General features: G+C 39.4%; 1 protein-coding gene across 4 annotated transcripts in view; it reads left to right on the top strand.

Moving 5' to 3' along the window:
- Positions 1–294: 294 nt before the first annotated feature.
- ZDHHC14 (zinc finger DHHC-type palmitoyltransferase 14) overlaps positions 295–27,480 on the top strand; it is a 108,233-nt gene continuing 81,047 nt past the window's right edge. Inside the window, exon 1 of one of the 4 annotated variants that reach the window (XM_035538542.2) lies at positions 295–1,213. In XM_035538542.2, coding sequence (XP_035394435.1) covers positions 963–1,213 — 251 coding nt within the window. In that variant the 5' untranslated portion in view covers positions 295–962. The remainder of the gene's footprint in view (positions 1,214–27,480) is intronic. The other 3 variants (XM_035538541.2, XM_035538540.2, XM_035538539.2) reach the window with 3 other exon arrangements.

The raw sequence follows: 27,480 nt of genomic DNA, 5'->3' as shown, positions 1-27,480 counted from the left end.
GGGCAGAGCAGTTGGGCGGGCGGGCGGGCCGTCGGACGGGGGGGGGCTTCGCCCGCCGCTCCGCTTCACCGATGAAGAGGCGGCTGGCGGCGGGGGATAAGCCCGGGTAGAGGGCGGGGAGGATGGTAAGGGGCCGGCGGGGTCCCGGCGCAGCTCTCCCGGCGGCGGCGCCCTCCGCCCCTCTCCCGCTCCGCCCTCGCTTCGAGGAGCCGCGCCGCGGGGGGAGGCGGGGGCTCGGGCAGCCGGCGCCGCCCGGGGCGCGGGGCGTGAGGCGGGGACGCGGCGGGGCGGGGGGATGAGGAGCCGGCGGGCAGCCGCCGCCTGCCGGGCCCCGGCCCGGCCCCGGCCCGCCGCCCTGCCCTGAGGCGGATCGCGGCCGGCCGTGCCGCGGCGGTCTGTGAAGGATCGGGGGCTCCGCGGGGCTCCCCGGGGAGCGGTCGCCGTGCGGCGGACGAGGAGGGTTTTGGTCGCCAGGCGCCGCCGCGGATGGTGGAGCCGCTCCCGCACCGTGCCTCGGCCAGCCTGCGGACCGCGGGGACGTCTGCCTCTCGGGGTGTGTGTGTGGGGAGGAAGAAGAAACCTTCCCGCTCGAAAATAAACTCGGAGAAAAAAAAAAAAAAGACTTTTTTTTTTTTTTCGGACAGCCTAACTGCTTTATATATCTTTTTATTTTTCTCTCGTTTTGCGATACGTCCCTTTAAAAAAGGATTGTCCTGCGTGGTGGTTTTGTAACGGGTGGAGCAAGGACGGAGCCCTCTCAAACACTGCTGACATGACAGCTGTGGTGTCTGAAGAGTTAACCGGGGTCTGCGTGGTGCACCTACCGCTGGCCTGGTAGCAGGCTCTTCCTTTTTAACTGGGGCTGGTGGAGAGGGTTACCTTGGTCAGAAGAAGCTTTGCACACTATATATATATTGTACCTGCTTTTTGGTGGGGTTCTCCCCACATTTTACTTTCTCTTGATGACTCCTGGAGGTGGCAGTGGGCCCATGAAAGACTGCGAATACAGTCAGATCAGCACGCACAGCTCTTCGTCTCCCATGGAGTCTCCCCATAAGAAAAAGAAAACAGCTCCCAAGAGAAAATGGGAGGTTTTTCCTGGAAGGAACAAATTCTTCTGCAATGGGAGGATCATGATGGCTCGACAGACTGGAGTCTTCTACCTGACTCTCGTTCTCATCCTGGTCACCAGTGGACTCTTCTTTGCATTTGAGTAAGTGACGTTAAAGTCTTCATGTCTTCGCGCTCTTCCTGTAGCTATTTACTTGCTGACTGAAAGCAACATAAACATACTTATCCAGATGTCATAGGGGGTGCTGGCTGAAATCAGCTACCGTCGGTTTATGTAATTGAGAATGTGTTGTGGTAAGGTGCTGAGGGGCATGCAGTCCTGTTTTCGTTACTGTGCTCTGTGGAAAACTCAGCTCTGAGGATGAAGGCGGTACGGCTTTTATACTGCAGATTTCCAGCTCTTGTTCTTGTTGCAAGAGGAGCGTAAAACAACAGGTTTGGGACGGTCAGGAAATGAGGTAGCTGTTTGTCCGTCAGTAACTCTGATTAGAATCAAAACTGGCAGGTGCAAAAATACTGACCTTTTGTCACAGAACCGAGTGCGAGGAAAGCAGTGTCTTTTGTTAGTTCATAAATCAGGCTTTTTTCCCCATCTTTTCCTTCTTGAAGTCATTTAATAGCTTGTGGATAAGAATTCCAGGTTAGTTAAATAAAAGGCAGAGCTATACCATTTTGTATGTACCTAGCTTTTCACCACTAGGTAACAGCATTACTTTGTTTGTGATGGTAACTTGTTGTGCGTGAGGTGGGTCTTATTGTAAGCAATGTTTGTCTTGGAGTTTCAGATTTATTTTTTAAGCAGGTTTCTGGCATCCTCATAGGGCCTTTTTCTCTGTTGCTGTGAGTCTTCAGGAATCTTTTTCATCTCTATCAAGTGAAGACACAGTGGCAGCAAATCTAAAGTACTGATTTTTTTTTTTCCAATTATATTGGAGCGGCTAAATTAATTATGCATGCCAATAATTAGGTACTTGATATGGAAAATGCAGTTCACCTTTTATTTAGTTATTTAAAGCACTGAGTTACGATGGTGCTCAGACTGCTAAAATACTTGCTATAGGAACTACTGAGTTCTTTTTAAAGATATCGTCCTGCTTCATCTGTTTAAAACTATCCTAGCTTGATTTGTGGTTTGTGGCAGGAAAAAAAAATACAGTTGAACAGCATAGGTTACTACTTGATGCCTTTAAAGAAAGAGATAGCGACATTAGCAGGCTCTGACTTGTGCCAGTTAAATGTAGAAGACAATCTTAACATACTAGTAGCATTTAAGAAGGTAAAAACGCTCAGCAGGTGATCAGAGTCTAAATCCGTGTGACCGGAAAAGGTGTCCGTGAATTCCTCAGGTGAATTGTCTTCAATGGGCTCCGGGTGATGTTAGCGGGGTGATTCATTGTAAATCTTCTGCAGACATTATGAAACTTCTTGAGCATCCTTTGAGTAATTGCAATAGCAGAGTGGATGATGGTGTCCATTTACTGCACGTGCGCTTACTTTTCTGTTTTTAAAGGGGTATCGAAGGTGTCTGCTGATAGCATTGCATCAGGACTGGCTGCTACTCTGTTCTGGTTGTTGTGATTAGGCCTAATTTTGGAAAGGTTTTCCGTGTGGGCAGACGCTCACATCTGTGTGTGGTCTCATCACCTTCGCTAGAGCCTCCAAAGGCAAGTGCTGGACTTCCCATAAACACCAGAATGTAAATGTAGGATCAGAAGTGTAATGTTTTATAGTCGTGATTGTAAAACTTATTTGCCAAACCACCATTTACGGCTTATTTACGTGTTTTAAAGCTTTGATCCTTCAGAGAGAAATATTCTCTGCAGTTGCATGATTCAGAACTGCTAGAGCAGGATGAGCCGCTAGCTCTTCGTCACCTGATTTCATTACCACTGTGAGTTATGTGCTCTTTGAGACTCGAATGCTCCAACTGGTATTGTGTCTTTGAGCTTATCTGCAGTGTAACTGTATGCGATGGACCAGACCATGTTTGGAGTCAAGTTAGAGCATTTTGATACAAAACTGGTTAGAAAAAGTACCAGAAATCTTGAAGCAAGGAGAAATCTTTGGCTTTAAATAACTGTATGAGCAAAGCATGTGTACTGCTTGAGTCGTTCTTGTATCACTTGCACTCTTCTTTTAAGGAAATTAAAAATAGAGGGCAGCAATGATATTTAATTTTTACAATAATGGTAAGGTAGGTTTGGTGTTTAAAAAGCACTTATGCTGGAATTATTGTGTATCCTCTGAAGGCACAATCAAACGAAAAAACCTACACCAAATCCCTCAAACTTTGAGACTGGGAATGGTGTTCAGCATGTTTGCAGTGTTTGAACTACAAAAGCTTGGTAAGGTTATAAAGGGAAGAGGGGACTCTCCTTGCTTAAAAAGTGTTATTCTGAAGCAGTTTCTCATTGTATCACTCGTTAGTGGTCTGAAGTTGCTATTTATTGATCAGCTGAGAAGGTCTTGAGTTGTTAGAATGTCTCTTCTGTTATTTAACTGATTTGGTTAGGAAGCTGCTCCTCAACCAGCCCTTTACAGGATGTGATAGCAAAGTGCTTCAGTCCTTTGTGTACACGTGGGCCCAAGTGATTTTTAAATGGATGTATGCCTTGTGTATCTGAACTGTAAGGTGAAGCTCTCAGTGAAGAGGAAGATATCGTGTATGTTCTTGCAATTGTTCTTCGCTACAATTGGAAGAAAGGACTTTGTCCACTTGGGTTTTGGAAACTGGAAAATAGGTGCTAACGTTCCAAGTCATTCCCCAATTGCAGACAATGAAGAGGGGGACTAGGAAAGAGATGAACCTGACAGCTGATTCCTGAGAGTCGTGCAAACAAACACTTGTCCTTTATCCTTTTGGCTTCATTTGTTCCTCTAACGTCATCTCTTCCTGTACCTCTTATTTTGCTCTGACACCCATTCATCCAGAGCTATTTCATGTGCTTTCAACTCATCTCCAGGGTAGAAATGCATTTCACTGAATCAACAAATTGTAGCTCTCCGAAAGCAAACACATCTTGACCTGCATAGCTTTTGACTTTGAATCATGCCTTTGTAATCTTCATGTTTCTTCATATTTATGCTTCTGTGCTTTTTCCTGCCTACTTTTTTTTTCCACTTCCTGCTTTCTGCTGTTTTTATTCCTTTCTCTCTGTTGGTGTTTTTCTCCCCAGGTACATCACTAGGTACATCTCCCGAGGTACATCACTACTTCTTCCTTTTGACGTTTCGCTATTCTTTTTCATTTGCAAAGAGGTAAAAGAGATTTTGCTTTAAAACCAAACACCACCAACAAAAAAAAACAACAAACAATACCTTAAGCTTCCAAGCAGTTGCAGTCTAATTGCTGCATATTCCCCTGCTTCTGAAGGAAGGAAATGCAAATAAGCAGTTTTATTTCTGTAACCTCTCTATTAAATATAACATGATGTATTGCAAGTACTTGGGGGACCCAACAGAGATGTTGTGCTTGAGGTACTCTTAAAAATTACATCTATTTCAAAATGCTCAGGACTAAGCACCACAATTCACTTCAATCGGTCTTTAAAATTTGGGTATATTACTTTATCTTGGAAATACAGTTCCTGACTCTAACCTTATGATGTTTTCCTTTTTCTTTCTTGCAAATTTGGCTCAATGATGGACTTTGCTTTGCCTTGCCCCATTATACAGAGACACAGTTTTCTTAAAAATAACTATTCAGTGCTCATGTTTAAGTATCTGCATGACAAGTTTGGAAAACAAATTCCTTTCCCCAGAGCAGAGATAGCATCAGTAACTGAAGGGCAGATATTACTGCTGTGCCTAGTCCATTCAACCACTGTATTTGCGTATATGTAAAGCCCTTTATTGGTGCAATAAAGACAGGCAAAATTAAGGCACTTCATACTTACTGCTTTTATTCAGCTAGGTATGCATTCTCAAAAGAGAAGAGAACCCTTCATGCTTAGGGTCATTTGGGCTACTGTAGGTTACAGAAAAGCAACAAGGAGGCTGGATGGCATATTTAACACAGGAAGATGTGTAAAACAGGCATCTTGTTAAACGGCAGGTCTCGTACGGATGCAGAAGCTTCACTAGTTTGGAGGTGTGGTGGGTGGGCTGCGAGCTCTGCTGCTGTGAGCTGCCCCTGGCTGCCAGCACAGCTCCTTCTTGGAGCCAGCACAGGAGGAAACGTGTCTGCACCGGAGCTGCTTTGGTTCAGGCTTCCAATGAAAGGTGGATGTGAGTGAGGATGCTGACAGAATAGAACTGGCTCGGGCACAGTCAGGTTTTCTTCTGTCAGCTCTGTTGCAGGGTCAGTAACTCGGAGAAGGTTGGAGCAGATGGCTGGATGCCGGCAGGGCTGAAGCAGTGCAGCTCTTTTCTCTGTAAATGTGAGTCACAGCACTATCACTTCTGATATAATTTGACGCTTGCACTGATTCAACCGACTGGAGAGTTTTGTCTGAGGTAGTTAAAACGTGATTTTGGTGGGCATCTGTGTAATTGCACTGTTTTCCCAAAGGTGGATGTTGGAAAATTATTTAAACTGAGATTGTGCCTGCGCATATGTGTGTACAAAGCATTGCTTCCTATCTGCTCTTATGGTTGCTGGCAACCTCTGCCATCCCTCCTACTTTGAAAACCAGTGTGACTGGAGGACATTCGTGAGTCACGCTTTCTGATGCGATGTAGGTGGTTCAATATTGAGCTCCTATAGCACACGCGACGGTAAAGTGGTGCAACTTGCTGCTCACTGTGACGAGCCTCTGTGTGTAAACACCGATGTTAGCAAGCTGAGTGTTTTCACCGTGGCATCAACAGGCATCTTCATCTCGTGGCTTGTGCTTCGTGCTCTTACGAGATGTGGATTTTTAGTGTGAGGCTGTGTTCCAAGTAGGTGGCATGTGCTCCATCTAGTAACCTCCTTCGTCTTTCTTCCTCTGCTTTTAAGATGAGCACCTTAAGGACGTGGTCATTTTAGGATGTAAGTAAACTGTGCGTTGCTTAGAAGGAAGTGCTACCAGTTCTGACTTCAGCTGTTAAAGGCTACTATAAGCTCGCAGGACGATTCCTGCTGAAGATGTCAAGATGGCCTTTAAAATAAAACTTACAACATAGAAACTAAAATGAGTGTTCAGCGGAGAACTGCATCCTTTCCTATACAGAAGGCTACTTAGTAGTGCTTAATGGCATAGGCAAAAGCAATGATGAATAGGCATTTTTCCCCCCAGTATTTTTTGTTCAAAGAAGTGTAATTAAAATGAAAACAGAGCGATATTTCAATTTTTCATTTTGCCATGTTAGTGAAAAAGACATGGAATGCAATAAGCCTAGTCTTTTGGGTTTACTTTTTGAACATAGTTTACATAGATCTACCAAATGATATAGCAAATTCATAATGCGTTCTGAGCAGGTGTTGTTTATTCTTTGCACTTAATTTACCCTGAAAATATTAACTGTCAGAATCAAATATCTTTCAGGGGCAAAGTCTATTTAATACTGTTTTCCTTGACAGGTGATTTTCCTTTTCTTGATCACAAAAAGCTTGCTTGCTTCATATATTGTAAGTTTTTCAAGGTTCTGTGAGAAGACGTCACCCATAGTTTCTGTCTGGCCAAAAGGGAGCAGTTTTGTTTTAGCCTGTTTCGAAGTAGCACTTCACTGAGCAGGTAAGCTTGTTTAAGCTTTTAAACCAGCTTTGAATGAATTATGTCATACAAAATTAAATCCTTTTAACCTGGAAATATACCAATAGCATTTGATATTAGGCCATGCACTGGTGTGTTTCAAGGCTGGGTCTTTTTTATCTGGAAATGGATAATTATTAAATTCTTCACTTTTTTCCCAGAGTAAAATTCTATGAGGATAACAGAAGGATAACCTCTCCTATTTTTGGAAGTCATGCATTCTCTAGTTCCTCTGAAACTGCAGAGGCATTTTATGGTTTTGTAACACTTTAACTCCTTTTCCAAAAGACAGTGAAATGTTAAAAAGCTTTTTATTATTATTACATTTTTGATGGCCTCGTAATAGTCCATAGAGAAATCATCTTTTAATTTGCTCCTTTCTCACTTAGTGTTCTACTTACTTTTCAGCTTCAGCTTCTCCACTTTTTTCCCCCCTTTTCTTTGTGGGGGTGGAGGGACATGAAAAAAGAGAATATAGCTGTGCGTGGGAAGTCATGTTGGCTCCTCAGCTACCATGCCCTCTCAGGACCTCGAGGAACTTACTGTATGGCTTTTGATCGTTGATGCATGTGTATCTGTGGAGTGAAACATGAAGGTCTGTGGTCTCCTTTGCTTGATGTCTCTCTTTCTTCAAAAGGAAGAGTGAAAATTACACAGCAGTCTGGTGGGGGACAGTTGGCTGCTTTTGTTGTCGCTCAGCGTGGTTGCTGTAGGTAGGTGTAAATTCTCATCTTTGATTCATGGTACCCATTTCAGAGTGAGAAACAGGTCATTTCAAAAGTTTGGTTGGTCTTCTTACCTTTATGTCTTCAAATATCCATTGCTTGTGCGTAATACTTTGTACATCTTCAGCCTCCAAACTGTGAGATTAGATGTGTAATTTTGTGAAAGTTGTTTGACTAAAAATCTATTTCAATAAAAATCTATTTCAATTCATCACTCAGAACTTGGAGGCTTATATCCATGTAATCTGTATAGTGTGTCTGTTTTGTTTTGGATTTCTCTGAGTAGGTACTGCTGCTCCTTTATGTTAACAAGTGGGTAGTGAGTGTGTCTTCTAGAGACTGGTATGGGGAGAATCATGTTAGATTTACATTACCAGAAAAAATAATTCCTATTACTGTTTCTTAGAAGGCTAGCATTCCCATGTGACCTGATCTGGGACTCCTCTCATGTCCGCCCCTCGGTAATTTTCATACTTTGAAGAAAAGTTGTTTATTTTTTTTTCAAATGTTTTCTTTTTTTTTTTTTAAGTCAGCTTCTCAGGGACCATATTACATTTTTAGCTTCATGTAAAATGTTCCTTTTACTCATTTTTAAATTTGGGTTCATAGTGGGAAAAATACCTGTGTTGTTACATGATTTATTTTCTGTAATAGCTGTGTTGCATTACTGTTTTGTAAATGGCATTTCATACAAAATATAAAGTACATGGATGATGCTGGTCTTTGGATGATTGAGAAGTTGTCATCCTTTAGAATGAAAAGATAAATTATTAGTCTGTGTAGGACTTGAACAAAAGTAGTCTTTTCACTCTATTTTTGGGCAGAAAAATATTTTGTTAAAAATGTCTAGACTCATAGATTCAGTAGGAACTGATACACTGAAATTTGAACTGGACATTTTAAAACATAAATTCCTTTTTAACAGCTAAGTTATACCTTTTAGGTAGTTAAAACAACATCAAAACAAAGCCTTTTATACTGTCTTTCTAATGGAAAGGGGCTCTATTCTAGTGCGGATTTAAACTGTTAGTCTGAACATTCAAATGTGAACTAAGTAATGAGAAATTGAAGGTGATTGCAGAAGAAGAGAAAGCTGTGAGAATATTTTTAACTTTCTAAGCTGCGTGGTTGTTTCAAGATAGCCTAGTCAAAAAAAAAAAAAAACAATCTTGAAGTACCGGGACATTAATGATAAAAATACTAAGAAGCTTAAACTGTTCTATCAACACTATCTAGGAAATTTTTGTTATCCTGACTGGTGATTCGTATAGTGAAGTGAAGCTGCAGTAGCTGATGATCACTAAAGTTCAAGGCTCCCAACAAAGGTTTGTGCATAATGCTGCTGCTCATCTTTCTTTCGGTGAAAAAGGGGAAAAATTCCCTGAAGTCAGCTGGAAACACCAAAATTTATTAAACTCTATATAATTATAGCACTTTTTTTTTTCAGAACTTAATACAGAAACTGGAAAGCGGTTAAACTGTTTACAAACCAAAGAAACAGACCGAAATCAAGATAAAGTCGGTGTGTAATAGCTGAAAAATAAAATTGTCTTTGTTTTTCTCACATAGTGGAAATATTAAATGTTACTAACATTAAAAACTTAGAGGACCTCTTAGGCCAAATTATCAGAAGGAAAGCTGAAGCATTTTGGAGTTTCAGTTTTGTTTTAGACACCCTCTTCCTTACTCAGTTGTACATCTTCGTGCTGGAAGAGGCTTTGATGCACCCAGAGCTCCTGTTTGTGCTGCTGGCACGAGGCGAGGGATGCTCTGTGCCTGAGGAGCCTGACCGTGGGATTTCAGCTGTGTGCCTCGCTGGGTATCTCGCCCAATTTCATTCCGGCACTTTAACTGCTTGGTTGGCAGTGGGCTGCAGCGCTATATGATTATTTGGCTTTTGGTCCGTGATTGCTTCCTTTTCATTAGTGTCTGCAGGGTTTATTCACATTATTGTGGGATGGTGGCTAATGAGGTCTTACCTAATGAGCTTGGCTAATGAGATCACAGCTGTTTTTGTTTTGTTTTTCCATTCCTGCCCTCCCCTTAAGGTGGTTACTGCAGCGAATGCTGGCAGAATGCATTTATTGTGGTGAATGCGCGGTAGCTCTGCTCTTTTAATGAAAATACTTGCAGTAGATTCAGTATAATATGGAGAATTAAATTGAAAACTGAGAACCTGAACTCAGAAGTTAAGAAATGCAAAATCTGCAGTTTGGGAATTTCTTGTTACAGTTTAAATGTAAGATAACTGTTATATTGTTTGTATTGAGTGAATGTATGAAATTACATGCTTGTTATACATATCAATACATCTTGGTTCCTAGGAAATTAAGAGTAGGGAACAGATATACTAGAATTTTATTATTTTGGTATGATCACTCAATATATTACTAGGAGTTATGGATGTAGGTTAAATGCCACTGGCAAGGGGCTGAAATTTTTTTGTTTTCCAATTGAAAAAGGAATAGAAATGAGACACTATACAAAACTTTTGTTACTGATAGCAATAAATTTTGTGTACCCTCCCCACTGAGACGCCGGGATGTCAGGGAACAGCAGTCCTGCTTGTGTGTGTCCAGTACACTTGTCAGATACCCCACTGGTTATGAATGCCGTGTTTGAGGGAAGAAGCAAGCGTAAGACCAGCCCGTATTTAAATTTCAGTGGTATGCTTGTGGTATGGTGTGGGTTTTCATGGCATAGCTATCTATGCAGATGTTCCTTAGTAAACGCTGTCTTATTGGTAAAAAGGGCTTTCTAGCGTTGTAATAGAATGTGGAAGAGTTATATTTTTTCCTCAGGTGGAGCTATGCAAAATAGTTAAAAGCAAGAAGAAGAGTAAAAGCTGGAGTAGTATCGATTTCTCTTGCATCGGTATTATTATTCTGCGATAAACTTTCTTCACATGTACATGGTTTATTCAGGGCTGCCACTCATAATGCTTCTATATGGTGACAAAATACAACTTTTAAGATACTTTTAGCATCGGACAAGATCTGAACTCTCTCCAGGGCTGGGCAGGCACTGAGTGGGGAAACAAAGTAAACTTGGATCATTGCTCTGAGTAGACTGGTGCATAAAACATGTTGTATGGTATGCTATAAAGATTGGAGTGTGCAGTGTAAAAAGCGTATTCACTTCTGGTTTGCCTCGCTGGATTACCTTGGGGAAGAGAAAACTCAGAGGGATATTAAAGTGTGTAAGTACCTGACTGCGGGAGGGGAAGTTAAAATAACAAAAACAAAACAAAATGGAACAACTGACTGTTCTCAGTGGTGTCCAAGGACGAGACAAGAGGTAATGAACACAAAATGAAGTAACATTTAAACATGAGAAAAAGGGGGTTTGTTGTTGTTTGTTTTTGTTTTGTTTGCCCAGAGAGCACAGGTTGCCTAGAGAGGCTGTGGAGGTGCTGAAACCTGACCAGCTACAGACCTGAGCAGCCTCATCTAGCTGCTCCCGCTTTGAGCGGAGGGGTTGGAGTAAATGATAGCCAGAGGTCCCTTCCTGCCTCAGCCGTTCTGTATTTTCTGTAGTAATTCTGACAACTTCTTCCCGTAAGACAGTAAAAGGTATATGTAGGGAGGTAATTTTAATCTCATTTTAGTTCCTAAGAACTAAGAACCCACTTATTACATGCATATTTCACGAGAACTTAGTTCAGCATCATCTAGTCTTAGGATTTGAACTTTAAGCCTCACTCCAATAAAATTTAAAACCTTAGAAGTGAAATAGTCATAGTTCTTCTTTCTACCCCCTCCTTTCTTACCTTTGAATATAGCTTTCTCAGTTCAAAGCGCATTTTCCAAGAATTCTGGTGTGTTTTTTTTTTCCTGCTTTCTTTGACTTACCTACCATTCCTCATCAGGTTTTGTCTTCTGCTATCCATCTGGCTTATGCTGAATTGTATTGGTGTCTTATCAAGTGAACAGCAGCAGCAATTTTAAATAAAATCAATTTCACTCTTGTCCCTGAATGCAATTGTTGCAACAGTATGTTGTGTTCATCAGTTTGTCCGTATCTCACTTAAATTTTGTGAACTTTTCTTTCCTTCCATCTAACTTCCCTAGCCACTTATTTGCTTTTAATAGCCTAATAGCGCTGTTGCTGTGGAAGAGGTAGGGAGGGAGTAAAGGTGAAGGCGAAAGACTTGTTTTTTCCCCTTTGTCCTGTGGAAGCAATGAACACACGCTTCTTCTTTCCATGAGTATTTGTGATTTATATTGCATTTGCCTATATCATTGTGCAGCTGTGTAAAGTCGTGGGGTCTTTCTCTCAATGCTTGAGCCAGTTCATAAAGTTGTTCACATTCTGCAGGTTCAGCTTCCTCCTCCAGCCTGCTGCTGGATGTTTCCAGCTTCAGACTGACCCAATTCTGTAACACAACACAGGCAATAGCCGATGCAATTCTTCCTGCGTCCCTGCCCATGTAGTCTCTCAGTTCCCCACAGCCAGACTGTGGAGCCAATGTATTGCATTGCTTCAATAAGAAAGCCCATGGAAAAAGCTGCATGAGCACTTCTTCACCTGCTTTTGTGTGAAAACAGCTGAGTTAGCTCAAAATATATGCTAAGCTGAATCAGGAAAAGAGTGTTCTCATAATCCTTGCCATTTCTGCCACGCTTCAGATGAGACAGCAAGTGACCTGGGGAAATTGCCTGTTTCTTCAGTTTCATTCAGCTGTGTAGTTGGGTGGTTTTTGTGTTCTTGGTTTGATTGGTATCGTTAATGTTGAAAGTTTAACCTTAGGAGGATGGAGGAAGAATCGTAAAGCAGTTAATGGAAAATTGAACGGTCTGCATGAGAGAGACAGTTGGAGTGGATGTCTCTATTCACAGTGCAATAAAAGAATTGGCCTTTAAAATGATTTTGTTAAATAAGACACCTAAAACTAATCAGAGCAGAAGGAATCGTCTATAGAGCAGGAGACGGGCAAAAAGCTGCGGACTGAAATCTGACAGAGATGAATCTAATTCAATATAAGACCTTGAGAGGATAATCATTCTTCTTTTACAAGGCATGAAGCTCAGAAGGCTCTCTTTTCTTTAGCCTGGGCTGGGGAGGCTAAGAAGAGTTTCAACCGCTGCTGTGAGTGTTCGCCTTTAAAGTAAAAGATGTTTTTGCTCTGATGTAAGGAACCCCAGCCCCTTTTAAGAACAGCCTACCCCGTGCGTTGGTTTTTAATGCCAGTTGCTAGAAGCTGGAACCTAGCTTCCAATACTTGAGTACATCAAAATATGCGTTCTGGGAGTGGAAAGGCATTTCAGAGGAAAGTGTATAAAAATTGGGCGGGATAAAATATTTTGCTTTTTTTCCTCAGCTCACACTTGAGGAGTTTGGGAAACAGGCATTTGGCTGTGAACGAGGAAAAACAAAACAGCCTGATATGAGGAAGGCAGCTGACATGCTTGGATCCCAGTAAGTGAGACTGTAGTGCGCCAACATCTAGCTTGATTGGAAGATAAACATGCCCTTCCCAATACGCATACCTTTCTGTTATTGCAGCCTAGAAAACTTTAACCAACAGTTCAGGTTGCTAAATGATAGTCTGGAGGTGCGATATTACCTAATACTTGACTGTTCTTGGCAAAAGTATGTTTATTTTCTCTTCTGAAACATTTTTTTTAAACAGTTGTTGGCACTAGACGTTGTTACAGCAAAGAAATGTTGTCTGTGGAAGGAGAACATGGGTTCGTAACTTCTCAGCTCTATACAAAGAGATTAATTGAGGCAACATCTGTTGCAAAGGTAACTCACTGTTGAAATAAGCTTTTAATTTCAGCTTTATTGCAAGTATTTTTTGACTGCAAAATAAAGGTCAAAGACTTAAGGAGCATGGAAACTTGCCACTGAAGTTGATCTTGCCAGATAAGAGTTATGCTATGCTTCCAGAATGAGTGCGTCTCTAAGCCAGCTCTTCTTGCCTTCCTATCTTGAAAGATAAAAAGAGTGACACTGACAATTTCAGAAGATTTTTCAACGCCTGCGGAAGAGTTTGAAGGAAAAAAAAATAAGTAGTGGGGTGGAGCTGACACATCTGTAGTATTTGGTTTTGAAAATTAATTTCACTCACTTCAGAGACAGTTATATGTCCATGTTTGGTTAGTACCTATAAATAAGCTAATAATAACTTCTGATATACGTAGTGGATTTTTCAGTTATTGCTAATGTGTCCAGCACATTGTATGTTGAACCATACAGCAAGATACTTAAGCTACATTGCACGCTGGAATGTTAATGTATGTTCTATGCTACCAACATATCTCTTGGTAGAGGGTAAAAATGAAAAATAAACATGGCGATAATAGACTTGTGAATAGAAAGGAAGGTGTGACCATAAACTATTACTGAGGCATTAATCAGAATCAAATATATTAATGCAGGTATGGGAAAACAAAATGCTTCTAAAAGAAAGCCTGAATATGACCTCCCCAGTAAATACTCATTGCAGTGTAGGAAGTACCACACAGTATTAAAATTCAGCAGTAAAGGAGTATAGGCTGACAGTTCATCAGATTAAGTGAAAGATTTTCCCTTACAGTTTAGGTACAGTTCCAAAACATTCTTATTGATATTTTTTAATGAGTAATATGCAAATACTTCCCAGCTGTAAAAATTGCGTTAAACTATCTAATACATACTGTATACATAAGATACATTACATATTAAAGTAAATGGCACAACAACTATTCAAGGGAAAAACCCAGCCAAATAAAAGGACGTAATAAATGTGAATAAATGTGAATTTGTCCTGTTATCAGATCTCTGAATTGTGGAAAGGTGGACATTCTAAAGGCATGAGGTTACGGAAAGGGAATTATTTCAAGGCAGAAATGCCAGATTGTACTTGGCCTCTAAACGTGTGCTGTATGTGCAGAAAGCAGTTTTCGTGTGTAAGACTTCTTTGCAGTCCAAGCCCTGTAGGATTGTTTTAGCACATGGAAATTGAGAGTGTGGCTGAAGTGTTTTCATTGTTACTAAGCTGAAACATGAGGAGTTGATTAAAATAGACACAGCCTTAAAGTTTAGAACTTGTATTATTATTTTCCAGTACTGCTAACTGTCTGGGTGGGGAGATAAACATATTTGATGGGGATCCTGCCAAGAAAAGGTTAAACAGGTGCTTCTAATTCATGTTCGCTGTGGGTTATGTGTATTACATATGAGTGCTGAAATGGCCCACGAAGATGCACTGGCAGTCCTAGTTTATCAGCACTGAATTGAGAACTCTGGGAGTGGCAGTGTGATGCATAGATCTTCATTATTTTTTTCTTTTTGGAGTTTGGTTATTTATATATGTGTGTATGTGTGTATATACATATGCATATGTGTGTATATATATATATATATATATCAAGAGTAGGTCAGAAAAGGCAGCTGTTAAGGACAGTAATACCAGTAGTGCTGTAGAGTTTCAAAATTTTTTGTGGGTGTTTTTCAGTCCTGAAATATTTTTCTTACTGTTCCTCATTTATCTTGTGCTAATCTCTTCTGACAGTGAAGCTCCGTGGCTCTGGCCAAAGATGTCCTCGTGAGGGACAGACCTAGAAGGCAGGCTTGTAGGTAGCGTTACAGATGAGACAGTGGATTATTCTGCATCTTTGTTATACGCAGGCAGGAGTCTGCAAAACTTTGTCTTTCACTGTTAATTCAGAATGCTTTTTCTGACCTTGTGCACCCCAAGGCACAGCAGTGCATGTGCCTTCTGCGCACCTTGCCAGGTGGAATGCGACTGTGTTCATTCTCAAGGTAGTATAAAAGCATAAACGCAAAATAAATGTTTTGAGTAATTCGGCTGGCTTCTCGCAGTTTGCACAGTGAAGAACAAAAACGGTATAGTTATTTGTTTAGAACAATAGGCAAGTTTGATTTCAAGCTACCTGGCGTTTTCTGTTGGAAAATCCACTATTGGGTTAGCTAGAGGTTAGTAAAGTCATTAAAGGTGTGGCTGGAATCAAAGTGCAAAACCGTGACATGGAGGATGAAAAAATCAACCTAAATGGTTAAGTCATTTTTATGAATGAAATAATGAACGTTAGTGTGTTTATTGGCAGATGACAGAGGGGTCTGTCTTGTATTTTACTCTTAAACTGATGCACATTTCTTTTGAAGGCACCTTGTTGCTGTCATATGTAATGGTTCTAAATTTATTTTCAGTCTGTAAGACGACTCCACCTTCTGATAGCGCTGTTGGTTGAAATGGAGTAAAGTTCATTTGCCAGCGCAGGAAACAGAGGAGGTCAGCTTGGTTCTCCAGTGACAGCACTGGCCTAGTATGTGTGAGATTTTCCTCAGCTGTGTTAATCAAAAGGTACAACAACTAGTTTATACTAAACAGCTGGCAGGAGTGAGTAGCAAAGCAACTTTTGCTTTGCTGTTTGTTGTTATTATTACATTATTATACTATGGTTTGGTGTTTTGTTTTGTTTTTGCAATAGGATTGGCACTGGCTGCTTCCTTAGCTAGTTGTCAGGGCTCCCTGCCATCTGGGGTTTATTTTTCTTGCACAAAGCCTGGGAAAAATGATGAACCTTGCTCTGAAGGTCACGATGTCCAGGCTTCTTTCTGACCAGTGGGAGTGAATGTGTTTCAGAACTACTGACCTTTCGTGTACAATGTTGTGCCGCTGCCTGCCCTCACTTAAAGCAAGGACCCTCAGGACACTGAGGAGGTTTCAGCAGCTGTAAAAAATGAAAGAGGAGCATATCCTAAGGTAGCTGAATGCAGCCTTCTGTTGTGCTGGCAGGTTCCACTGGAATCTTTCTTTAAGCAAAAATATTATCCAGAAGCAAACCTTTTTCTCTATTTGAAAACAGAGTTTTAAAGGGACTGTCTATTTCTAAGGGTGAAATATCAATGAAATTTAAGCACTATTTGTGACTTAATTTGAAATGGGAGGTTAGCTTCTGGGAAAGCTTGAATTTAATCACCTGCGTATCTTTAGATCTCTGCTTATGTTTGTGAACAGAACTATGTCACCACGTTAATAAGGTGTACCTGTAGACTGGAATGTGACACAAGGTTGAATCTTTCCAAAGAAGAAAAGGACCACTGAAAATGCAGCCCCAATTATATATATATATATAAAAATTATATATATAATATATATATATATAAATATTTTTTTTTGGTTGGGGAAGAACATAATGCGTCCTTTCCTGAGAAGTGTCTGAAATGCAGTGTTCTAGAAATGTGGTTTTGTAGCACAGTTCATGCTACAAATTGAAGGCCAACTTCAAGGTCTTGTTTATTGCAGCCAAAAATATCTTTTGGAATGCACTGTGTTTTAAGATGTTATCTTCCCAATTTTTTTGTTTCTTCAGGCTCTTTTCACATGCTCAAGCTTTAAATTGTTCTTCAGAAACTCTGTTTTCAGTTTGTAGTCTGCTAGCTGGGCCAGCCTAGTCAAATGAAACTCCTCAAAATAGTAAATTTCTCCTTCCAGCATTGCTTGGTTAGATTCAGGATAGCAGTTCAACAAATCATCTTTGCTCTGTTTTGTCCAAAACAACAATAAAGACGTGGTCTAAAGAGAAATCTGTTGGAGACAAGTGGACTTCTCTTTTGGTGTTGCTGAACTATGACTGATAAGGCACTAAGAACCCATGCAGAGACCAGATTATGTCGAGTTACCCTTTTCAGACTGGAGTGCAATTCTCTTAAACTACTGGACTGAAATCTTAACATACTTGAAACAATTCACAGGCAATGCTTACAATGTGTACTAAAAAAGTTAAATGCTGTCAGTGTCAGTGGAAATTGTTACTGTAGATCAGAACTGGTGTGTACTTAATTGCGTGAACACGTGCTTGTTTCTGTTGCTTTTACAGGAGAATTGTCTCATCCCTTGTAGTCCTTGTGCTTGGGGTGATGTGCAGCTGCTAGGTAATGAAGGATGCTGTCTTCCCTTGGGTACTGCTTCTCTTCAGTAGATGATAAATTAGTTTGTTAAACTGAGAAATGCCTTGAATTTTTTAATTTCAATTTTCTGAACCTCTTCCCTTCTATTTTTCTTAAAATTAGAGAACCTACCAGGTTCTCTAAAGAAACAAACTGGCAGCTTCTTTGTCATGAGCATTTCTTCCTTCTCATCCCCTAAACTCCTCCCACACCCCATGTACTTCAAAAAGCCATGGCTTTTGAAAGTCAGGATTTCTTTTAGAGAGGACTATGCTGAGAGAGTTATGGTGCTTGCCTTTGGATATGCAGAAGGATGATGATAAATACTTCAACACATTGCTTGGGATGTGGCAGGAAGCTCTGACTTTGAGTTGCAACAGGAGGTATTCAGGTTAGAGGTTAGTAGATGTTAGGGGAAAAAACCCTTTCCAAGCGTAAGGATGGATAAGGACTGAAATAAATTTCCTGGGGAGATTGTGGAGTTGTCATCATTAGAAGTTTTCACAAAGCAGGCTAGATGAAGCTTCGTCTGAGGTTGTTCCCATACAGCTGATCTTTCCTTGGAGAAAGGTAGCTTCCAAAGGTCACTGCGTTGCTATTACTCAGGAATATATCTATAAAACAGTAGAAGGATATTAGCTGAAACTCTTCTTTCTCATGTCTTTATTAATAATGCAGTAGTTTTAGGGGTGGGGAGAGGAAAGCATCTGTACTGTGTATTGAGTAGAATGTAATTTGTCGATTCATGCATTCGTGGTTCATGTGTTATGACTGTTACCACGTACAGGCAATGTCAGAAAGAACTTGTTAACTTCTGAAGGAAGGGGGAGGACTATTGGTGACTCATATTAAATAGTTATAAAATGAACCTAAAATCTAGAGTTTGGGGTTGTCAACAACTATTCATGTGGGAATAAATCAATCTATAAATATTCACTGATGTCTTAGGAAAGGTAATTAATGGAGAATGACGTGAAAAATTTAGTAGGTTACAAAAGTGACCAGATGGTGTTTTCCAGTCCTGCTGCATACAGTAGAAAAATCTAATTTTATTATAAAGCATGTACTCTTCTGTTTTCATATTAATCAACTAGTTAAACATTTTTTATTAGTTGGAAAAATCATGCTCCACTAGTAAACATACAGTTGTCTTACTGCCTAGTAAGACAATACACCTATCCATCTTCTGTGAAGCCTGAGGACTCTTTAGAAGCAAGTGGTACTAGACTTCTGGGCATCACTTTTCTTGGAGAAAGATGTCACCTGTGATGTATATCTAGTCTTAATACAGAAGAATTGGACCCCTCCATTCCCTCCTTCAAGAAAAATGGCAGATGGGAACAGCTTGCTGATGCCTGCAGGGACTTTGGTGTGTAGGGGTAGATTGGACCAAGTAATCAGAGTAGTGTTTAGTTCCTGCCTACCTGACTTTTCAGATAGCTCAGGCATAGTATCTAGTAAACCCTGGAGTTACTGTCTATCTGCTTTCCAGCTTTCTTGACATATAGCAGGGAAAAGGCAGCCATTGTAGAATTGTAGAATGATTAAGGTTGGAAAAGAAAAAGACTTCCAAGATCACCTGGTCCAACCATCCCCTTACTACCAATGTCACCCACTAAACCATGTCCCTAAGCACCACATCCAACCATTCCTTAAACACCCCCAGGGACGGTGATGCCACCACCTCCCTGGGCAACCCGTCCCAACGCCTGACCGCTCTTTCTGAGAAGAAATGTCTCCTAATCTCCAACCTGAACCTCCCCTGGCGCAACTTGAGGCCATTCCCTCTTGTCCTAATGGCCTGAAAAGGGATTCTTCTGCCACAAAAGAGATTCATAGAGTTGCCTTATTAGAAACGGTGTGATCTGGCATCTTAAATATATTGAACTAAAATCAAGGATGGGACATGAAACCTGAAAAACTTGCAAAGCACTTATGTGGCTCATGTGATACACTGAGCTCTAAATATCTGAATTTTTAAAGTAAAATACGTATTATCCAGTGAGTTTCAGTAGCACTTGTGAGAGGGAGTTTAAAAATGAATAGTGTGAAACCATGAATTCTTGTTTTGACCTACATAAAGTAGTCATGGAATCCACTCTTCTGATCACTGTTCCCAGTACTGAGCATATGAATTGCAATGAACCATTTCTTAGTTGTGTTTTTTTTTAACATGTCTAAGCAGGTTTACCTGTCTGACGTTAACATTGGAATGAGAATGAATAATGGAAACCTTAATTTAACAAGGCGACTTTGAGTTAGAGGAAGACAAGCAATGAAAGCGCTGGCAAACAAATGGCCGGAACAGTCCTGAATTGACTGGGAGGACAGTAGACTGATCCACAGTGGCAAGCATAAGAGAGCTTGCTATTCTCTTAGACTCTTGAAGTATTTTGGGGACAAGCTGTCAGGGTTTTTACAGGAAATAACCTCTTAAATTGCTGTTGGGGCAATTTGGGAGCGAGAGGACACTTTTGGATTGAGTGGTATGGCTGTAATTATTATACATAATTTTTGTATTCTAATAATTAATTTGGACATTTAAGCAGCCACTTCTGGATCTCTTGTTTTGTACATCTTTGGGATCTCATGTTTTTCCTGTGTAGTTAAGTGTTTGCGTTCAGTATTTCAAATTTACAGTAAAAAAACACTGGCTATCAGGTTATTTAGATTTCAAAAAAAATTAAGTGTTTGTGAATATTAAGTATGCTTAAAAGAAAACCTCTGAAGTGTATTTATTATCTTTAATACTTCATTTGCATTGAAAGAAAATTATGTAGTAATCTTTATTTTATGGAGATATTCTGAAGTATATAACTTCAGATGAGCTGATGGTTGGCCAGATGATCTTGATGTCTTTTCCAACCTTTATGATTCTATGAAAACTTTCTACATTAAAAAGATCTTGATCTCTCAGCACCTTCAAACCAGTAGGCAGTTGTTTGTAAAAACCTATTTTCTTATATTCTGTTTTTTGTTGATGCAAGATTTAAATAGCCATAATGAATCTGACTGGCATGTGATTTAGAGCAGTTATTATGGTACACTTCAAGTCTGCTTTATTAACTGTGTTTTCACGCTGCCTTATTTTAACTTCAGTCCATGTTCTAGGAATGTATAATGCGATTAGTAAAATTCTTTGGAAAATCTTCTGTGTCATTTCATAGTGACAGAATTATGTCTTCATTATTTTAGATCAGAAATGTAGTCACCAGAGTGGTTATTTTATCTTCCTTGTTTGACAGCCCTTGGGTTTTATGTGTGAGATTTACCAACCGTGCATAGTTTGATTCTGGAGGGTGAGTAGCTCTAGGCTATTTTGGAAACTAGCACAGTTAGTTTCCAAATCTCCTTTGATTGTCATTAAGTGTTTTCTAAAACAGTAAAAAATAATAATAAAAAATAACTCTGTGTCATTGCTATATCCTTGTAAAAGAGAAAGTATAACATCTCTTGTATGTTTGCCAGTTTCATTCCCACTGAAAGATGCAAAATATTTCTTTGAGCATTGTAGATTTTTGCAAAAAAAAGAGAAAGATTAACTCCTTTGGTCTAGGACAGAGGGTTATGAAACTAACAATGTGGTGGTTATTTTTTTTATAAACTAACATTTAAATCTCAAGTTGTTGGTTAGGTTTACAATCGATAATTGCTGTCATATTCAAGGCAGAAACATGGACATTTTGATGAGCAAGTTCATGCTGTCTGTTCTTGCCTTCTTTTGAAATCCTGCAAGGATCCTTTCTTTAACTTTAATGGCTTTGCATTGTACAGCTTTTTGTATGTTGCCAAAGATTTTTCTTTTGATGTAAAAGTTCTTTCTGATATTCATCTGTGATATAGTCCTCTCTGAATATCTGTATCTGAGGGAGCTGGGCTTGTTTAGCTTGGAGAAAAGGAGGCTCAGGGGAGACTTTATCACACTTAACAACTACCTTAAAGGAAGCTATAGTGAGGTGGGGATTGGTTTCTTCTCCCAAGCACTGTGATAAGACAAGAGGAAATGGTCTCAAGTTGCCCCAGGGGAGGTTTAGGTTGGATATTAGGCTAAACTTCTTCACTGTAAGTTTTGTGAAGCATTGGAGCAGGCTGCCTAGGGAAGTGGTTGGGTCACCATCCCTGGAGGTCTTCGTAGTGCTTAGGGACATGGTTTAATGGTGGACTTGGCGGTGCTAGGTTAAAGGTTGGACCAGATGATCTTAGATCCAACCTAAATGATTCTATGATTACTTTGTGGTTGGTCTTTGAGGAGATCTCCTACTTTGCATCTTGGCTGGTTGAGCAAGGATGTTGTTTAAATAGATCTGGGTCTTCCTTTATAGCAGATAATGAGGATCATATCAAATAAGCTCTAAAATCTCTCTTGCACGTGTCCTAGTGTCTTACATCCTCACCAGTGGAGGGATAGGTTGGCTTCTCATGATTGATTTTATTTATTTTTGGATGCAAACTATTTAGGATATAAGTAGCACACATGGAATTATTCTATTTCTAGCATGTCTCTTGTTCAAGATTTCCAAGAAGAGGCCACTGAAACAAAAGAACAATTTTCACAGCTGCATTGTTTACCTTGTCCTGTCAGCAGCTTTTGAAGTCACAATCCATGCTGTTTTTGATTTTTATTTTTGGGTAAGATAACCCAAAGACAAAATACAGAGAAGAAAAAAAAAGGTGAGGGGAAAAAACGGTACACAAACAATTCCCTTCAAAACCTCAACAGAACAACCAAGGTACTTTAGAGTCAGAACTAGAAGTAAATGGTCACGGAAGGCAGAATAACAAAGCCCACTGCTGTCCTTGTGGTGACAGTAATTCAGATACATCTGTCTGTGCAGATGGCTGGTTAGGCACTTCTGGTGCCTAACCTGATGTCTCAGCCTCGTTCTCTGAGATTTTCTTGTGGATATCCAACTGTCAACTCAGGCTTAGCATGAGTCAGAGAAAGCACCATTTACCTCCTTTCCCCACTTCCTCTTCGATCACTAGGAGCTGTAAACCTACTTCCTACAGATTTCTGGTTTGTTGGCATTGAGTGATGGTCACTGTAAATCGGATGCCACAAATGCAGTTCTCCAATTTGCATTTTCTCATGTGTGATGGCAGTAACAGCAGGAGGGTTTGGTCTTGCATATAGGCAGAGAGAAGCACTCTGCTTGAGCGCTTTGTTCACGTAGCCCCTAGCTGTCTTGCTATTTGCACAGCAGTTTACTTTTGGTGGCCTGCCAGAAGCCTACTGGGATTTAGTCATCTATAGATGAAGAAGGGTTTGTAAAATGCCTGCTGCAAACTCATGGGAAGGTGTACAGGAAATATCTTTACAGAAGACATGCTATATATTTGTAGAAGTGTTTATAGGTGATAGTGCTTTTGACTGTATGGATATAACGTCTATGTTTGGATGTGAAAGAAAACTCATTTTTTGGCTATTTTATTTGACTGCCATCTGCAGAACCTGACCTCTGGTTGCAGATTCTTGTGCAGTCCTGTCCACAGTTAATCTGTAGTGTGTAGTCAGGACTGAAGGACATGACAGCAAGACTAATTAAATATCAAGAAGTGGATAAAGCAATCTTGTGGAGCAGTTGTAATATTTTTCATTTTTGGTAAACAGTGCTTTTCAGCACTGCTTTTCAGAGAGCCTAAGTGTGAAGAGTCCTGACCCATGAGTTCTTCTGAGTACTATAATTATCAAAATCCGCTCTTGGATGGTTGCTTATGTGAAAAAACAAACACTTTTCTTTGTTACAGTCAGCAGAGATGTGAATAACTCCTGCCAAAATAGAAATTAGCCCAATTTATTTTGGGGGACATGTCAGTCATTTCCAGAGAGTAAGAGACGAGTGTCCTGCTTTGGCACAGTCTTTTATTTCAGACATTTAGCCTTGTCAACAAAATTGGTTCTTCACTCCTTACAGTGCAAGACGTTACCTTAAATTAAACTTCATAGAAATACAGCCAAAAATGTAATCGTATTTCCAAAGTTTCACAATAATCAGAATCACATTAGGTTTTTACAATATGTAAATATTATAAATATAATATATATGATATATCAAATATAAATCAAATCAAAATTGAAACTATCAAAAAAATCAAATATAAATGATTATATTTAATCTTTTTTTTTTTTACTTATTGACAGGACTTTCATTACTCATAATACATGTGCTCCAAAGAAATATTTCTTCTAATAAGTTTTGGTTTTTCATGTTTTTTTCTGTTTTTTTTTTAAGCAAAGATGATAACTTTTGTCTTTGGCCTATTGGAAGGAATAATGTTAATTATGTAACATATATACACTAAGTGGAGTATTAACAGCAATATAAATGGAGTTATTTGTAGAAGAGATTAGATAAAGTCTTATTAGGGAATGGTCTACGTCGATTATAATTGCTTCCAGAGTTCATTTAATACAAATACTGGAAACATTTTACCATATAAACAGATGTTTGCTTACATGAGTTTCCTTTTTCATAAATACCATGTCTAACTAGATCATGTCTAGAATGGTAACATTAAAACAAATGTGATGGTGCCCTTTCATTTTTTGTAAATATGCAACTTAAATGGGAAGTATGATGTAGTTTGATTTTAAACTCAGACTTAAATATTCATACAATTTTGGGATAAGTTTTTGTGCCCTGTCTTCTTTATTGACAGCTGACTGGAGATACAATTTAACAATGTTTCTGTGAAAGCAGTGTTGATTGTTCAGATGGCAAGCTATTCGTTATGTTTTTATATATGTTTTTAATATGTTAATATGTTTAATATGTTTAATATGTTTAATATGTTAATATGTTTTTAATATGTTATGTTTTTCTTTCAGTTTTGTTAACAAGAAAGGTGCATGGCAGGATAAACCAAACAATATTTGAAAGTCTTGCAGTAGCCAGAGAAAAATCGTAGATATATTGTAATGATATTGCTGGAAAAATAAAAATCGAAGGATTTTTTTATAGCAATTGACAGCATTTCCTGTTTTCTCCCTTTTGAGATTAAAACAAAACACCTAGACAAACCAGGACCTATTTTTTATTTTTTCATCGTCCCTACACTTTGTCTAATAGGTATGTCTATGTTCTGTAACATAGATGTGTCTGTGATTGTATAATACTTTATACAGTCTGTGATTGTATAATACTTTATACAGTCTGTGATTGTATAATACTCTACTGTTGAACTGCACCAACAAACTTAACATGTTTTTGTAATTAGTACTTGTGACTTCTAGCTTAAGTGTGAAAGCAATGTTTTGAACATGATGGCAGTGCCATACCCAGGCATGTGCTTCCCCTAAGGAAATTTCCTAAGGAATGACGTAGATACCAGCGTTGAATAATCCTCTAATAAGATCATCTGCTTTTTATTATTAAAACGTGCAGATGGAAACATATGATTATTATTGAGAATTACAGTACAGTTGTGACTTTGGTTCTGTTTCCCTCATTGCTTATAGAAAACAGCATTGCAAAATTTGGATTGACTACTGAAGACCTAAACGTGTTGTTTAAGCAGGTTATATTTCTAACCCTTTGGTGCTCTTGTGTTGTAGGGGAAATAAATTTTAGAAAGCTAGGATTTGCATATGGGAAACAGTTAATCTGTCAAGAAGACAGTGAAGCAAATGGGACTTAACTTTTCTACAGATCCTGAGTTAGGTTCTAGACCCAAGAGAAAACATTTCTTGGAGCATTTTGAGTCATTTTTGTAAAACAAGTGGGTCTTCATATGGGGGAAATAGTGAAGGGTTGGTGCTTTTGTTCTTTTTTTTTTGACTCCTCATCTACAAATCCTTTCAGAACAACTCCACCTTCTCTCCGTGAAAATGCCATGCCCTTGGTTCTCTAGAGAATCCTCAGATATGATACCTGCCACCAGTGGCCTTGTATCCTTGTTCCCACAGTATCTCCTGTACAAAAGATAACTGGGCAGCAGCTGTTGCTTTGGTGGACTGCTAATTTGTTTGTCTTCTCTACCTTTTAATTTTCGTTAGAGCAAACAAGCTTTTAGATATCCTTCACTCCTTTATACATCGTCAAAATCAGATGGCAGGTTTGTCCTGGTCTTTTGGAAGTTATAGAAAAAAGCTGGAAGAGAAAGAGTAGGTGGATAGCATGGTCCTTAGAAAAGCTGAGATGAAAATAGTTTAATTTTGTTTCAGTTCTTCACCTTCCTTGTGTGGTGGAAATAGCCACCAGAGGATTTTGAATGATTTTTGTGTAGACGCACATATTGTACCAGATGTTTCCAAGTGAGGTGAAAATACACAAGTAAAATTTACTGCAAAACTAATGTGCTGTTGCATATTTTCCTTTTAAATGGAGGCAGATAATTAGCTGGAAGCTTTAAAAAGGATTTTTGAAAAACAGAAAGCCCAAATATCATGCTCCTTCTTTTATGACTGTTGTCTCAGCCTGAGTGGAAAGAGGATGTGTGCTAAGTAGCAGATCTGCAGACTATAAACAAAGAAATGTAATCCAAGTGAAAGATTGATACTGGTTTCAATAGTGTGTTTTTTTTTCCTTGTGAAAATGATACGCCAAATACAATGGTTTGGGGTTCTTCTTTGTGTCTTTGTTCCCAAAATCATGTATTTTGTTTCAGTAGCAAAATAATTACTGAGATGCTTTGAGGTGGCAGATTAAAATCTCAGCTTTAGGCCACATGTAATAGTTAGTCTGCCTCCTTCTCAGAAAAATGTATGTATGCTTTTGGATGTTGCTAAATTAACCTAAAATGTATGCATGAGAACTCAGTAATTGCACATCCTGCCCAGCCAAGGAATTCTGTGACTGTTACGACAACTGGATTGGTGACCTGAAACAGGAACTACTGTAGATGTCTGCCACAGGGTGTTTTCTTAGAATTTAGTTACCTGCTTTTTTCTTTTCTTTTTTATAGGAGTTGTGCAGAGACAGGCGATCCTTTGCAGTTTATGCTTTCATGTGTATTTGACTGAAGCACTCAGTCTCCCAACTGCCACATTTTTGGTTTAACAGGGAACCTCAAGAGTGCTCTGAACTTACCAGTTAAATAAAATTTTAACATGCACCTGAGTAGTGTCATACAGATTTTCATCATTTTCTCCACTGCTTGGGTTTAATGGTATTGAGTTCTGTAGAGGACAGAGGGATTGGCAAGTTTGTTTTCAGCAAGCGCGTGTCATCCACTTGGCCTGAACAGGAATCTTACGCCCTTTATTTTAGCATAATTCCCTGTCCTTTTGGTAACTTCAGATTGTCAGCTCCCAGTTGTGATGTATTAATGAGATTTCTATTTGAAAGAATCTCTTATATCATGCTACTGTTGTTTGTTTCTACAGAACAACAAAATAAACTTCTGTCTTTGTCATAATAAAGCTGATTTATATAGGATTAAAGTACAAGTAGACTCTGATCCATAGAGATATTTAGATATCTGGCATTCTGCTGGAATCAGAGAGAGACCTTAAAGACCCTTCTGAAGCTGGTCACAAGTACTTTAAATACTTTTTATTCATAATGATCACTTTGCATTAGAAGTATGATCGCTTAAGCTTCTTCAGCAAGAGACATTGATACAATATTATATATCACAGAGAATACCATGAAGAATAAATGTATTTCAAAATGATTATCTATCTTCGAATGCAGTTTTCTTTGCTTGCTAACAGCACAGGTGCTGTTCTGTTCTCGGAGGGTAACTTGACTTTGCGTTAGGAGCTGAGACAGACAGTTACTGTTTTGATGAGTAGACATAGTTTGCATATTGCAGTAGATTCAGAATCATTTAGGTTTGAAAAGACCCTTAAAATCATCAGTTCCAGCTGTCAGCCAAACATTGCCAAGTCCCCCAATAAACCATGTTCCTAAGTGCCATGTCCACAAGTAAGGCTGCTGCCTGTTGACAAAAAATAGTCTAATTGGGAAAGTAATGAAAAAAAAACACACCACACCGCTTACTTCTGTTTTTTAAAGAGCAGCGTGCGTAAGCAAGATACAGAGAAGGGGGTAAGTTCAAGTATACAGCAGATTGCATTTGGAGATGAGAAATAAAGGAGGAAAATGTAGGCCATTCATCTGTCTAGTCTACCTTGTGATAACACCTCTAGAGGGGAGCAATGAGAA

This window comes from Cygnus atratus, chromosome 3 (genome assembly GCF_013377495.2).
Source record: "Cygnus atratus isolate AKBS03 ecotype Queensland, Australia chromosome 3, CAtr_DNAZoo_HiC_assembly, whole genome shotgun sequence".
NCBI classification, from domain to species: Eukaryota; Metazoa; Chordata; class Aves; order Anseriformes; family Anatidae; genus Cygnus; species Cygnus atratus.
Note: the sequence above shows the minus strand (reverse complement) of the source record. Positions and strands in the feature narration are given on the sequence as shown.